Consider the following 14,369-nt stretch of genomic DNA (forward strand, 5'->3'; position numbering starts at 1 on the left):
ATGGCTAAAACATGGACTAGATCAATTTATTCAGATGTTTGGTGTGATGGCTTGATGATTGATACGTCTGAGATATCTTTCACCGACTCAAGTTTGCCAAATTTGTTGCCTGGGATGTTTGATGAGGAAAACAATTTGACTTGGAAGAAATTGACTAGTGCTGGTCCTACATTAAGCTTGCTTGATGACAATGTTATTTACATTATGGCGAAGGAGAGAATGTGCCATCCGACAGCATATGTACTTACTGTGGACACCAAAAGTTTGAAGCTCGAGTCTGGTGCGCAGTGTGCTCCTCAAAAGATGATGTGGTTCGAACCAACATATGAACCGTGTGTTCTTTTTAGCTCTTTTGGCACGACTTCAGGTACTCGTCCCTAATAAATTTACGGAGTTAACAAAAAATTGTAATAACTGGAAAAGCACAAGTTAATATGGTAGTCTGATAACACATGTAATTAGTTGCTTTTTTGTTGATGAAAACATCACTGTTGCCTTACATATGCTTTGCATTTTTTTGCAGAGTTGGTTAAAGAATTTGAAACCAAAGGGACAATATTTGAAATCAAGGAAGGGCCGGTGCTCTCGGTGGTGTCGAAGCGTCTCCGTGTGCTGCGGAAGAAGCAGAATCGCATCGCGCAGATGGAGGAGTCCGTCGCTGCCGGCAAGATGCTTAACCAGGAGCAGAAGGAGCTCATGCACTCCAAGCCCGTCATCGCCGCGCTCATTGACGAGCTTGAGCGCCTTCGCATACCACTCTCCACTGCACTCACCAAGGAGCTCTCCACCGTCCCTGCACCTGCTGCCAGTTCCTCATCCTTTGGCTCCGATTTGTCCATCCAGGACCTCCTCGCGCTCATCTACTTCGGCTCCCTTTTTTATGTCAAGTCACCGAACGAGTTCATCGCCACCATGGTTGCGTGCAAGAACGAACGGAGCAGCTGCATCACCCACGGCTACATATGGGATGATACCGTGGACCTGCTCGTGGAGAACGACCTTGACGCAGTGTCTGCTGTGGCGGCCCTTGCCGCGGCTCGCCCTTCTTCCGCAGATGGTGTCTCCCACCATGACGCACTCCAGGCCTGTGCCCATCATGCCCGCCTATGGCTAACCCATGCTGTTGCGCCGATCCACCCTGGCTCCTCTGTTACATGTGAGGGTTGATATAGGTTTGTAATTTGGTTTGATTTGAGGTGATTGCTATTGAAATTTGTGGCCTTTTGCTGTAGATGCTGCGGTGAGGTCCAAGTTAGACAGGATCATGGCATCAGACTACTACACAGCACCTGCAGTTGCTGGGAACCATGGAGCTGAAGGTCTGCAGGCACAGATGAGCATGACCGACTCACCAGAGGCACCATCACTCAAGGAGACCCTAGCTGCTGAAAATCACAAGGTGAAATAGCAAATTGCACTCTTTAGTAATTTAATAGTATATGCTTAGCATGGTGAAGTGATCATTGCCCTAAAACTTTGTTCTGATCTTTGTCAACGATTGATCTGCTGTAGTGCATAGTGCTCCTAGTATTATTATTATCATCATCATTGTTGCTGCTGCTGGTGCTTTTTGTGCAGATTCAGTAGTAATGATCAATGTGGATTATAGCTTTAATTGGAAAACTGTAAGGTTGATCCATTTGGGGTGTATATTATGCTGTTTCATATGGATGTTGTGCGCCGTTGCTTAGATATAACAGACAATGCCTGTGCATTGGTGTTCTGGAAAAAACCCTGAAAATAATAACTTAAAAACTATGTGAAAGTGCAACTATCCCTAGGTGGTTTTGGTAATTCATAACAACATATAGCTCATTGAGCTAATGCTATTCCAAGATGATTATTTCAGGGAAGCTCAATGATTGGCATGGCATGGATGTGAAAGTGGAACCCTCAAAATGCTAAGGACAAAGGATTGCCTCAAGCTCAAAAGTTCAAGACTCCTCATTTTACATTTTAGTGATCCAAGATCACATTGAGTCTTTAGGAAAAGCCAATACTATCAAGGAGGGATGAGGTGTTGCTTAATGAGCCTCTTGCTTTATGTGCTTGGTGATATGCTCCAAAATCCTCAACCACTTTTCCATAGCCACAAATGACCTAAACCCTAAGCCAAACTCGGTCATACCGATTCTTTCAATCTGGCGCCACCGAGTTTCACTTGTCATTTGCCACTGCCAAACCCTAGCAATTCGGTCCTACCGATAAGGATCTCGGTCTCACCGAGATGGGATTGCAAACTCTCTGTTTCCCTTTCATAACTTTTCGGTCTCACCGAAAGAGCGAATCGGTCCCACCGAGATTGCAATGTAAACTCTCTGTTTCCTTTTTGTAACATTTCGGTCTCACCGAAAGAGCAAATCGGTCCCACCGAGTTTACCTGACCAACTCTCTGTTTAGCTTATTGCCAAACTCGGTCTCACCGAGTTTGTGCAATCGGTCTCACCGAGATTACGTTATGCCCAAACCCTAACCGAATCGGTCCTACCGAGTTGCATGTCAGTCCCACCGAAATCTCTAACGGTCACTAGGTTTACCTTTTCGGTCCGACCGAGTTTGATGATTCGGTCCCACCGAGATTGGTAGATTGAGTGTAACGGTTGGATTTTGTGTGGAGGCTATAAATACCCCTCCACCTCCTCTTCATTCGTGGAGAGAGCCATCAGAACACATACACCATTCCAACTCATATGTTCTGAGAAAGAACCACCTACTCATGTGTTGAGACCAAGATATTCCATTCCAACCATATGAATCTTGATCTCTAGCCTTCCCCAAGTTGCTTTCCACTCAAATCTTCTTTCCACCAGATCCAAACCCTTCCCTTTACATTCTTGCAAGTTGCATGCTTTACTTTCCACTGCCAATATACTCTTTGCATGCTTGCTTGAATTGTGTGATGATTGCTTGACTTGTCCTAAGATAGCTAAAATCTGCCAAGAACTAAAATTGGGAAAAGGTTAAGTTTTTATTTGGTCAAGTAGTCTAATCACCCCCCCTCTAGACATACTTTTGATCCTACAAGTGGTATCAGAGCCTTGGCCTCCATTTGCCTTGATCTCCATAGCTTTTGGTGATCATAGCCTTGGTTTCACAACCTAGGAGAGTATGGCGTCTAGCGAGGGAAATTATCACCGTAGAGGTCCTTACTTTGATGGCACTAATTTTGCTAGTTGGAAGCATAAAATGAAAATGCATATTCTTGGACATAACCCCGCCGTATGGGCTATTGTTTGTGTTGGTTTGCAAGGTGACTTCTTTGATGGGAAAGAACCAAACCGTGAGGCTACCGCGGATGAGTTGAAGATGTTGCAATACAATGCTCAAGCTTGTGATATTCTCTTCAACGGATTGTGCCCCGAAGAATTCAACAAAATCAGCCGTCTTGAGAATGCAAAGGAAATTTGGGACACTTTGATTGATATGCACGAAGGTACCGACTCAGTCAAGGAATCCAAGTTGGATGTGCTCCAAAGTCAACTTGACAAGTTCAAAATGAAGGATGGTGAAGGTGTCGCTGAAATGTACTCTAGGCTTGCTCTCATCACAAATGAGATTGCCGGCTTAGGAAGTGAAGAGATGACCGATAGATTCATCATCAAGAAGATCCTAAGAGCCTTGGATGGTAAATATGATACCGTGTGCACATTAATCCAAATGATGCCAAATTACAAAGATCTCAAACCAACGGAAGTGATTGGAAGGATTGTTGCTCATGAGATGTCACTCAAGGATAAAGAGGAACTTCGCAACAAATCAAGTGGTGCCTACAAAGCCTCATATGAAGTCCCCACATCATCAAGTGAGAAACAAAACTTCAATGAAGAATTGAGCTTAATGGTGAAGAACTTCAACAAGTTCTACAAGAGAAGAAGCAAAGATAGAAGCTTCAAGTCAAGGTCCTACAATGACAAAAGATCTTCTAGTCGAGAGCGAAACTGCTACAATTGTGGAAGACCTGGACACTATTCCAATGAGTGTACGGCTCCCTACAAGAGAAGAGAAGATTCTCCAAAAAGAAGAAGCAAAGAATCACCACCAAGAGAGAGAAGGAGTAGGGATGATCATTATGAACGGAGATACTCATGGAGAAGCAAGGATTCGGAAAGGAAGGAAAAATCATCAAGGAGCTACACAAAGCGAAGACATCAAGCTCATGTTGGTGAATGGGTATCCGGCTCCGACTCCGACAGCCACTCCGAGAGAAGTTATCACTCCGACTCCTAAGATACTCAAGATGAAGGTGTTGCCGGTCTAGCACTTGTGTCAACCAACTCCTACGACATATTTGACTCACCAAATGAAGGAATTGGAATATGCTTCATGGCCAAAGGTCCTAAGGTAACACACCCCGAGTATGTTGATTTTAATAGTGATGAAGATGACTTGTTAGGTGATGATGATTTGCTTGTTGACAACTCTAGTGATGAGTATTATGGTTAAATATCAATTAATCATGCTAAAATGAATGACAATGATAAGGAGAAGATTGAGGCTCTAACTAAAGAACTAAACACTCTTAAGTTAGCCGATGAAACTATCTTCGAAGATCATCGAGAACTTTTAAGAGCTCATGAGAAATTACACTTTGAAAAGCTTAATCTTGAGCAAGAGCATGAGTTCTTAAAAGCGATCAATGATGATCTCCGCAAGAAAAGTTCTTCTCACATTGCCAAGCGTTTACTTTTATCCACTTACATGCCTCAAGTCAAGACTAGTAACAAGAACAAGAAAGATTCTTCCTCTAGTAGTAACAATGATCAAGCTAAACCCAATATTGTTGCTTCTAGTAGTTCTCTTGATTCCACTAATGATTCTCTTAGCCAAGTTACACTTGAGCAAGAAAATAGCTTATTGAAGGGAATTATAGAGAAAGGAGTGTACAAAAGCCTTGCCGGGAGTAAGCAATTCGAGGAAATTGTGCGCAAGCAAGGAATGCACCGGAAGAATCAAGGTGTTGGTTTTGAACGAAAGTTCAATGCCAATGGAGTTGAGTGGGAAGAAGATCAATACCCCAAGACAAAGTTTGTTCCTCAACAAGAGAAGTATGACACTTCCTTTAAGGGAACACAAGCTCAAGATGATCTTCCACCACAAGGCTACAAGCAAAAAGGCAAGGACAAGCTTCAAGAGGAGATTGATGCATTTGAAGAAGCTCCTAAGACCTTATTCAAGTGGGTTCCCAAGACTAATTCAAGTTCCACTTCATCAAGTACGACTACAACTCCAAGGATTCCCATCAAGATGGTGTGGATCCAAAAGAAGAAGAACTAGAGAGTTCTCAAGGTTGACTCCGCCAACATACCTCACTCTTATCATTTTGGCAAGAACAAGTGCAATCAACTTCCACACCTTGCACTAGTTCAAGGAGTCACAAACCCTCTTGTTGGTAAGACAAGGGACAAGGTAACCTAAAGTTTTCATGGACATCATCTTGTGTGTGCATCACTCTATGTCTATGGATATCCTTGTTTGTTCCTTGTGGGACTAACCCATGTAGGTATTGAAACTGCAATTCACTCAAATGGATAGCTCCAAGTGATCTACATCAATTTTGAGCATCCACATCTTCAACATCTACATGAAGTCATCATCGACAAAACCCAAGGTTAGTTCATCCCTCTTAGGGGGGATATCACATCTAGGGGGAGCTTTACTCTAAAACTTGAGCTAAAGCAACTCTAAAAGATGTGAACAAAACAATGCTTTATGTAAAAGTGGTAACCCCACTTGAGCTTAAACGATGAGTATGACCTATGATCAAGTGTTCTCACTTGACTCCTAAGTCAATATACTCATATATAGATGACCTAGTCATCGCAAATTGCTTGATAGATGCTAGAATTGGTTGTGCATGCTTTGCCACATACCTCATTTGCCATCTTATTGTGTGAGCATGTTGGTTGCATGTTTTACTCATTCGAGGACATCCACTTGTTGCTTTGATTGTTTGGCTTTATCTTCTTTTGCCAAGTGGATGGACAAGAATGCCTAAGTACCTCCTCTAGCTATCCATGCTCTTCTCGTCTCAAACTCTATTCATGCTGCATCACAAAATTTGATCAAGTCAGATTTGAACCACTCTGTGTGAGGAGCGCTCGGAGTCCCCAATTCGTCATAGACTTAAACTTCCAAAACCTCTTTATGAATCTCGGTCTGACCGATACCCCACTTTCGGTCCTACCGAGTTCATTAAGTTGATCTAGGTTTTCGATCTCGGTGCAACCGATTTGAACTTTTCGGTCACACCGAGTTGCAATAACTGCATACAGTTTTGCATCTCGGTGCCACCGAGTTGTTCCACTCGGTCACACCGACAGGGTCGGGCTATATATAGTCACGGGCAAAAATTTGGAAATTTCTCCGAACCCCTTCGCCCGCGCGATAGCCTGCTTTGCCTTCGTGGTCTTCGGATCGTCTCCTCGCCGCCAGCCGCCTCCAGTTGCTGGTCTCCGTCGCCGTCAATGGGAATTCTGCCCCGCCGTTGCCACCGTAGCGAGTCTCCGCCGAACTAGGGTATGGACTCGATCTTTGTGCTATTCTCCAATCCAATTCCTAGCACATTGTGATCATCATGATTGTTGCCACGTTTGATAAACTCCTATCCAGTCAATGAACTCATAGATTAGGTTTAATTTGAAAATTTTAGGGTTAGGTTTCCGCCGAAACCATCTCGGACCCACCGAGTTGAAAAACTCGATCCCACCGATTTGGCTTATGCCATTGCACAAGTGAAACTCGGTCTGACCGAGAATTACTTATCGGTGTGACCGATTTTTGAACTCTGTGAAACCCTAGCAGTCTCGGTGCCACCGAACTGTGACTCGGTCTGACCGAGTTCACTAGTTCTGGTGCCAAAACTGCTTCGGTGTCACCGAGTTTAGAAATCGGTAGATCCGAGATGCTTTCAGTGGAAAACTAAAACTAAGTTTTTGAATTATTCTTTTGCAAAAATCTCTGCATTTTGTGATGCTCATCCACTCTATCTCATCTATAATCTATTCACAGGGTCAGCAGTCAGTTTGCAACATGTCTGATCAGAGTGATAGCCAAAATTTGCCAGAGCAGCAAGTGGTGATGAGTGAGGGCACTAGTCCCTCAAGTTCCTCAGATGATGGCAGCAGGAGCACCCCCAGCAATCTGCCTAAAGCTGCCACACGTCAAAGGAAGAAGAGAACTTCTGATTCTGAAGATGAAGACTATGTGGCAGAGGAAGAGGCCACATCAAAGAGAGTTGAGCCAGCTCAAGGCACAAAGCCAGGGCTGAAGATCAAAAGTCCAGCAGGCAGGCAGCCCATGTCAAAGGCCAGAACGTCAACTGAGAAGCCTGCACCCACAGAGCCTGTTGCTGCTGAAGGTAAAAAGAGGAAAGAAAGAGTGAAGAAAACTGTGGCTAGAGTTCTTGGCAAAGCTTCCATCATGGAAGATGAGGAAGAAGAAGAGGTTGCTGCACTAGCACCCAAGGCACCCAAGCTAATGGGTGATGCTATCAAATCAGGGGCTACTACATCTAAGCCCAAGGCTGCATCAAAGGTCAAGACAGCACCAAAGAGTAACACAAGAAGCATCCCAACCACTGAAAAGAACAAGGCCCCAGTGCCTGAAGCTGCTGAAGAAGAGGATGAAGAGCAAGTTCTCAGAAAACTAAAGCCCAAGATCCCAGACCACAATGATGCTCATCCTGTGGCTGAGGACATGAAGCTCAGGAGAGACTCAGGGCTGAGGAAGTGGAGAGAAGCAGATCCGTATGCTTCAAGAAGAAGGACTGCTGTGGATTACAAATTTCACACCAAGGAGCAACAAGACTTCTATGAGACAGTGCTGCTAGACAAGAAGCCAATAGTTTGTGACATGAGATGGGTCGACTGGACCTACATGAAGGAAAATGAAGAGTACTACCCCGGAGTGTATGACAGCTTTAGTGCGTGTGGAGTTGCAGACTTTGTTGGGCAGAAGCTCACAAAGTGGAACGAGGAGCTAATCATGCAATTCTACTCCACAACACACTTGTACCCAGATGGGAGGATCACATGGATGTCTGAAGGTACAAGGTACCAATCAACTGTTGATGAATGGGCAAAGTTGATCAATGCCCCAGAGGAACAAGCAGATGACTTGGACATTTATGCCAAGAAGAAAATGGATCACAACTCAATGTCCAACATGTACAAGGAGATTCCGAATGAAGCACTTGACACTTTCAAGTTTGGCTCAATGTATTATCTTCTCTCTGGACTGCCCACTATCAATTGGATACTAAGGCACACTCTGTTGCCTAAGTCTGGAGATCACAAGATGATCAGAGGTCACACGATCAACTTGCTTCATGTTTTTGACGTGCCTCAGAAATTCAAAGTCATGAGCCTCATAGTAGAAACAATCAAGAGGACTGCAGCAGACCAGAAGAGGAGCTGTGGATATGCACCTCAGATTCAGGAGCTCATCAACTCAAAGATGGGCACGGGCATATACTTGTTGGATAAGGAACACCTGCCCATCCGTCCAGATTTTGAAGATAACCAAGTGGTTATGACTGAGAATGAGCCATCATCTGCCCAAGCACAAGCCAAGAAGGAGAAGGCGAGGAAGGAGAAAGCTGCCAAGATGCCTACTCAAGAGGAGGCATCTGAATATTTTCTGAAAACCAAACAAGAGCAGCTTGGTTACCTGATTGCGTCCATCCTGCGGATTGAGCAAGGACTAGCCACCCTGACTCAGAACCAGGCAAGCTTAGAAAGGATCATGGAACAGAGGTTCTATGACTTGGACATCAAGGTGACAGAGATACAGACTGCCGTGGAGCAGCTCCAGGATGACATGAATGAGAGGAGAGGCAGGACTACGACTGATGCCTTTGCCAGGGTGCCACGAGGTCCGAGGTCGTCTGCAATGCCAGTTGCTGACACCAGAGCCACCACGTCTGCACCAGCTACAGCCTTAGTTCCACCAGCTACAGCCTCAGCTCCACCAGCTCCAGCGTCCACTTCAGCCTCGACTCCGACCACGTCTACTGAAGGCTTCGTCCTTGGAGTGCTCCGGACTCCACCACCACCTGAAGATCAAGCCTGAGTGTCGACTTAGCACTATGCATTTTCTAGGAACTTTTTGGTAACTTGTTGCCAAAGGGGGATAAAATGTATAGATCATAGGCTTCGAGAGAGAGTGTTGCTTTTATTCTCTCTTGTTTTATTTGGTGGTTTTTCAAACTTTATTTGCTTGTGTGTGAGATACTACGCCCTTATCTGTGTGAGACATCGATGATCATGTGTTTGATCATAAGCTACACTTAATGTTTGCTTCATACTATCATTATCATTTTATCCTATCTTATGTGATCACTCACTATTCTTGGTGATGAGTGCATGTATTTCTTTCTTATCATTTTTGAGCGCTCCACCAAGATGTATGTGACATGGAAGAGTAACCCATGACTCTAACTCTTTGTGTATTTGCAGTCCAAAGCAAATTTTAAAAATATGCACAAATTTAGGGGGAGCTCTTACTTGTCACATACTTCTCAAAGCGACGATGTATTTCATGATTATTATAATTTGTCGAAGCTTTGATATATATGTTGTCATCAATTACCAAAAAGGGGGAGATTGAAAGTGCAACTATCCTAGGTGGTTTTGGTAATTCATAACAACATATAGCTCATTGAGCTAATGCTATTCCAAGATTATTATTTCAGGGAAGCTCAATGATTGGCATGGCATGGATGTGAAAGTGGAACCCTCAAAATGCTAAGGACAAAGGATTGGCTCAAGCTCAAAAGTTCAAGACTCCTCATTTTACATTTTAGTGATCCAAGATCACATTGAGTCTTTAGGAAAAGCCAATACTATCAAGGAGGGATGAGGTGTTGCTTAATGAGCCTCTTGCTTTATGTGCTTGGTGATATGCTCCAAAATCCCCAACCACTTTTCCATAGCCACAAATGACCTAAACCCTAAGCCAAACTCGGTCATACCGATTCTTTCAATCCGGCGCCACCGAGTTTCACTTGTCATTTGCCACTGCCAAACCCTAGCAATTCGGTCCTACCGATAAGGATCTCGGTCTCACCGAGATGGGATTGCAAACTCTCTGTTTCCCTTTCGTAACTTTTCGGTCTCACCGAAAGAGCGAATCCGTCCCACCGAGATTGCAATGTAAACTCTCTGTTTCCTTTTTGTAACATTTCGGTCTCACCGAAAGAGCAAATCGGTCCCACCGAGTTTACCTGACCAACTCTCTGTTTAGCTTATTGCCAAACTCGGTCTCACCGAGTTTGTGCAATCGGTCTCACCGAGATTACGTTATGCCCAAACCCTAACCGAATCGGTCCTACCGAGTTGCATGTCAGTCCCACCGAAATCTCTAACGGTCACTAGGTTTACCTTTTCGGTCCGACCGAGTTTGATGATTCGGTCCCACCGAGATTGGTAGATTGAGTGTAACGGTTGGATTTTGTGTGGAGGCTATAAATACCCCTCCACCTCCTCTTCATTCATGGAGAGAGCCATCAGAACACATACACCATTCCAACTCATATGTTCTGAGAAAGAACCACCTACTCATGTGTTGAGACCAAGATATTCCATTCCAACCATATGAATCTTGATCTCTAGCCTTCCCCAAGTTGCTTTCCACTCAAATCTTCTTTCCACCAGATCCAAACCCTTCCCTTTACATTCTTGCAAGTTGCATGCTTTACTTTCCGCTGCCAATATACTCTTTGCATGCTTGCTTGAATTGTGTGATGATTGCTTGACTTGTCCTAAGATAGCTAAAATCTGCCAAGAACTAAAATTGGGAAAAGGTTAAGTTTTTATTTGGTCAAGTAGTCTAATCACCCCCCCTCTAGACATACTTTCGATCCTACACTATGATCTTTGTATAATATTATGTGTAGTGCTACCACTATCTAGGTACAGGACGGTCTCTATTCTGATGGGTCTTCGCAGTTTGCAAACATAGTAATTGAGTTTTTGTTGTATTAAAGATTATAAATATCACGCGCTAGAATTCATCATATTGCAGTCATGCAATAACATGATTGTTTATTGTACATTTGTTCTTTTTTTACTTTGTTGGCCATTACTTAAAATGCTGGTTGAAAAGAACAGCAATCCCAATCCCTGATATCAAAACATTCTGAAAAGGATACACATGTAAATTCTCTTGTAATTTATTACGTTTGTAAATTTAACGGAAAAAGCTGGCATTTCTGCAGCATGAGTGGAGAAACCAAGTTTAGCGCTCTGACAATATTTGTACCCATTGTGTAAAACAAGTTTGGAGGCGGCCTCTCTGCATTGCAGTGTGCAGGGGTAAGGCTTGCCTCGTATAATCCTTCCCCAGGCCCCACCTGGCGTAGGAGCTTCTAGCGCCGGGTCTCCTTTTTTTCTGTACAAGTTTTGTGCCTCTAAAGATTACATTTTAGAGCCCAGATTTGTTTCTTTTGCCCAGGCGCAAAAAAGTGTTTGTTTTTCCAAGAAAACCTACTGGAATCTGAATGGTTCAAACATTTGCATGTGTAATTTTACCTGAATTTTAGACACTCATAATTATTTATTTACCGTCCACTGAAGGAGCACATGCTCCTGGGACCTGAGGACCATTTTACTCCTATCTGTCATTCTTACTTCTTGTTGCTTATCTACTTTATGATTACAAGTCTAGGACTTGTGACCAACATTACTTTGATAACTCAACTTAATAGTTGTATATTCTTTGGGTCTGGTAATATATGTTCTTTGGCATCCTAGCTGTGTACTTCGATATTATTGCTAGATTACTTTTCTGAGTTGCAGATTCTCTTTCATAACTATAGATCATTCGTAATCTTTGTTAAGTCTCGAGGGATCTTCTTTGACTTCCATTTGAGGAATTCTTATTATTTTTAGCCGCAATCTCCTAGGCGCATTGCAATGCTGCTAGTTGCAGAATCTATAGCCCTATTGTTCTTGCCAGTTTTGCAGTTCGTTGCGCAAGCTTGATTGTTGAGATAGTATGTAATTATTTACTCAGCATTAATATGACATGGGTAAAGCTCCAGCCTCTAGGGCTCATCATAAAATCACTTGCAATTTAAATATGTATAGAAGTTATAGTGTTGCTCTTTTGTGTGTGCTAACACTAAAGGTAGTGTCATTTTCCTAAATTGCAAAATGGGATTTCTAACCTAAGAGTTCACGTTCACAGTTCTCCATTCTTTATAACAACATTGTGATATTTTTAGTAACAATTTTATGCTGGCATCGCTTCTGCATTGATTTCCCTAGATTTAAACCTGTGTGTACGTGTACAGTTCTTTATGCTTTTAAAACTAAAAATCATGGTATATTCACTGTAAATCGTCCAAGCATCACCTACTGCATGTTGCCTCAGACATTATATTTAGAAACTGTACAATGTCCATCTCCACCTGTTAGTATTATGATTATTGGAACAAAAGCTAGACAACACTGTCATCACCTTACTACACCTTTGGTAATATCACAGTTCTTTGGTGTAGAGTACTATTAAAATGCACCTACATAATCCCTCCGTCCGGAAATACTTGTCATCAAGATGAATAAAAGGGGATGTATCTAGATGTATTTTAGTTCTAGATACACCCCTTTTTATCCATTTTGATGACAAGTATTTCCGGACGGAGGGAGTACATACCTATGATAAATCACTGAGGTGGGGTACACATTTGAAATGATGCATTAATAATTAAGTAGTTCTCCTGGATAAATTATGCTGTCTTGCATTTTCCAAACAGCCAATCATGAACTTGGGCTATCGTTTAACTTTTGTGGTGTTTTCCCATTGTTTTGGGCCGCTGGGAATTCAAGTACTATTTTTATTTTGTGCCATATGATGAGAGACCTTATCCAACTCACAGCGGTCGTCTGGACACTTAGTGTGTAATGGTGCATACATATTTTGCTGATGGCATTTTAGTTTTTTATGCATAAAGGATTTGATTTTCCGGAGAGCATTGTGTTAATGCAAGTTTTAGAATAACCCGAACTCCTGAAACTTTTGCCTCGGTCTTCACTGAAGATTTTTGGCGTTATTTGCTGGTGGTTGCCCTGTGAGCCATGCCCATGCTAGTGTCTTGGTAGTTGGTGTAGATTGATATAGAGAAGAAAATGTAGGTACATGTAATTGTTATTCTTGATGAGAGGGTCACATTTCCTAGAGGACTATATGGTTCCTCCTGGTTAGCCGTAGTCTAATTCCAAACTCAATGCCCTTAACTTACTCGACTGGACTCCTTGCCTCTGTAGGGTCAATCGTATAATAAGTAAAGATATCTCAAGCAGGACAACAGTTGCACTTTGCTAGGAGGCTAAGCTGCCAGCTATAGTATTTTCTTTTCAGGGATGCCTTTTTTAATTGCGCTGGATGCAAATAATCAAGCACTATATCCAGAAAGCAAAAGCACTACTAATTTTCTGATACTAGCATATGTGATCAGTCATGACTATGAATGTTCACCTAAAGCACTACCATGTACGAAGTGTTTTCTGCAGATGAGATTAAACAAGATATCTTGCTAGATTTATTATTTTGGTTACTGTGAAGTGTTTCTACTGTTGCTTAGTCGTGTTGGCTTGGTTATTCATTTTGTGTTTGTTCTAACACCCAGAAGCTGAGCTATGATAGACTGAAAAATGGTACACATTTTGTAATTATTAGATGAGTGTTTATATTTAAAATTTACACGGTTTTAATTGGAGACATTTTGAGGGGTCAAGTATTTTGTTTGTTGACCTCTGAAAGTAGAAATGATTAAAGCTTATATTGATCTTGTTGGTATGTTTACTTGTTGACAGGAGGACGAGGAAGATTCCTCGCATGCCACAGAAATCGACAATGATCATCAGTCTAATGCAGCCGATGTGCAAAATGTGGTAATGACTGGATGACCTGTGGAGTGTTTTTCTATGTATATAATATATATCTGGCTGATACTAACATGCCAACTTCAGGATGGTAAAACCCTGGTGAACCCTCGTGTGGAATATCGCGTGGCTGAGGCAGAGCAGGAGAAATTTGATGTGAAAGAACAAGATCAGATGTATGCCGAGCCAAAAAAGCGACAGTTTCAGCACCCTCGACAATCTTGTCAGAACCAGCGAGGTGGTGATCGTGGCTGGAGGGGGGCCTACCCTAATGGCCATAGCGGGCATGGAGGCAGCCGTGGCATGGGCAGCAGATACGAGAATGGGCGTGGAGGTGGTGGTGGTGGCGGCCGTGGCATGGGCAGTGGATACGAGAATGGGCGTGGAGGTGGTGGTGGTGGCTGTGGCATGGGCAGCGGATACGAAAATGGGTGTGGAGGTGGTGGTGGATACCAGAATGACCGGGGTTGTGGTGGCGGATACCAG

The 14,369-nt window shown here is 43.0% G+C and overlaps 1 protein-coding gene and 1 non-coding gene across 2 annotated transcripts; both read left to right on the forward strand.

Moving 5' to 3' along the window:
• LOC119283707 lies at positions 1-14,344 on the forward strand. Its single transcript, XM_037563141.1, has 6 exons — positions 1-280; positions 524-1,156; positions 1,233-1,399; positions 13,815-13,892; positions 13,971-14,289; positions 14,340-14,344. Exons 1-6 carry the CDS (start codon positions 1-3, stop codon positions 14,342-14,344), a joined length of 1,482 nt encoding a protein of 493 aa, XP_037419038.1.
• LOC119290360 lies at positions 12,844-12,930 on the forward strand. Its single transcript, XR_005141875.1, has one exon. It is a non-coding gene; the product is annotated as a small nucleolar RNA Z161/Z228 (small nucleolar RNA).
• Positions 14,345-14,369: the final 25 nt, after the last annotated feature.

This window comes from Triticum dicoccoides, chromosome 4A (genome assembly GCF_002162155.2).
Source record: "Triticum dicoccoides isolate Atlit2015 ecotype Zavitan chromosome 4A, WEW_v2.0, whole genome shotgun sequence".
Lineage (NCBI taxonomy): Eukaryota > Viridiplantae > Streptophyta > Magnoliopsida > Poales > Poaceae > Triticum > Triticum dicoccoides.

Excerpts from the sequence above, each read along its gene's own strand:
- LOC119283707 (XM_037563141.1), top strand. The coding sequence starts at position 1 with ATGGCTAAAACATGGACTAGATCAATTTATTCAGATGTTTGGTGTGAT. Across the intron at positions 281-523 it reads AAGTTTGAAGCTCGAGTCTG|AGTTGGTTAAAGAATTTGAA; the intron begins GTGCGCAGTGTG and ends ATTTTTTTGCAG. Across the intron at positions 1,157-1,232 it reads CCCTGGCTCCTCTGTTACAT|ATGCTGCGGTGAGGTCCAAG; the intron begins GTGAGGGTTGAT and ends CTTTTGCTGTAG.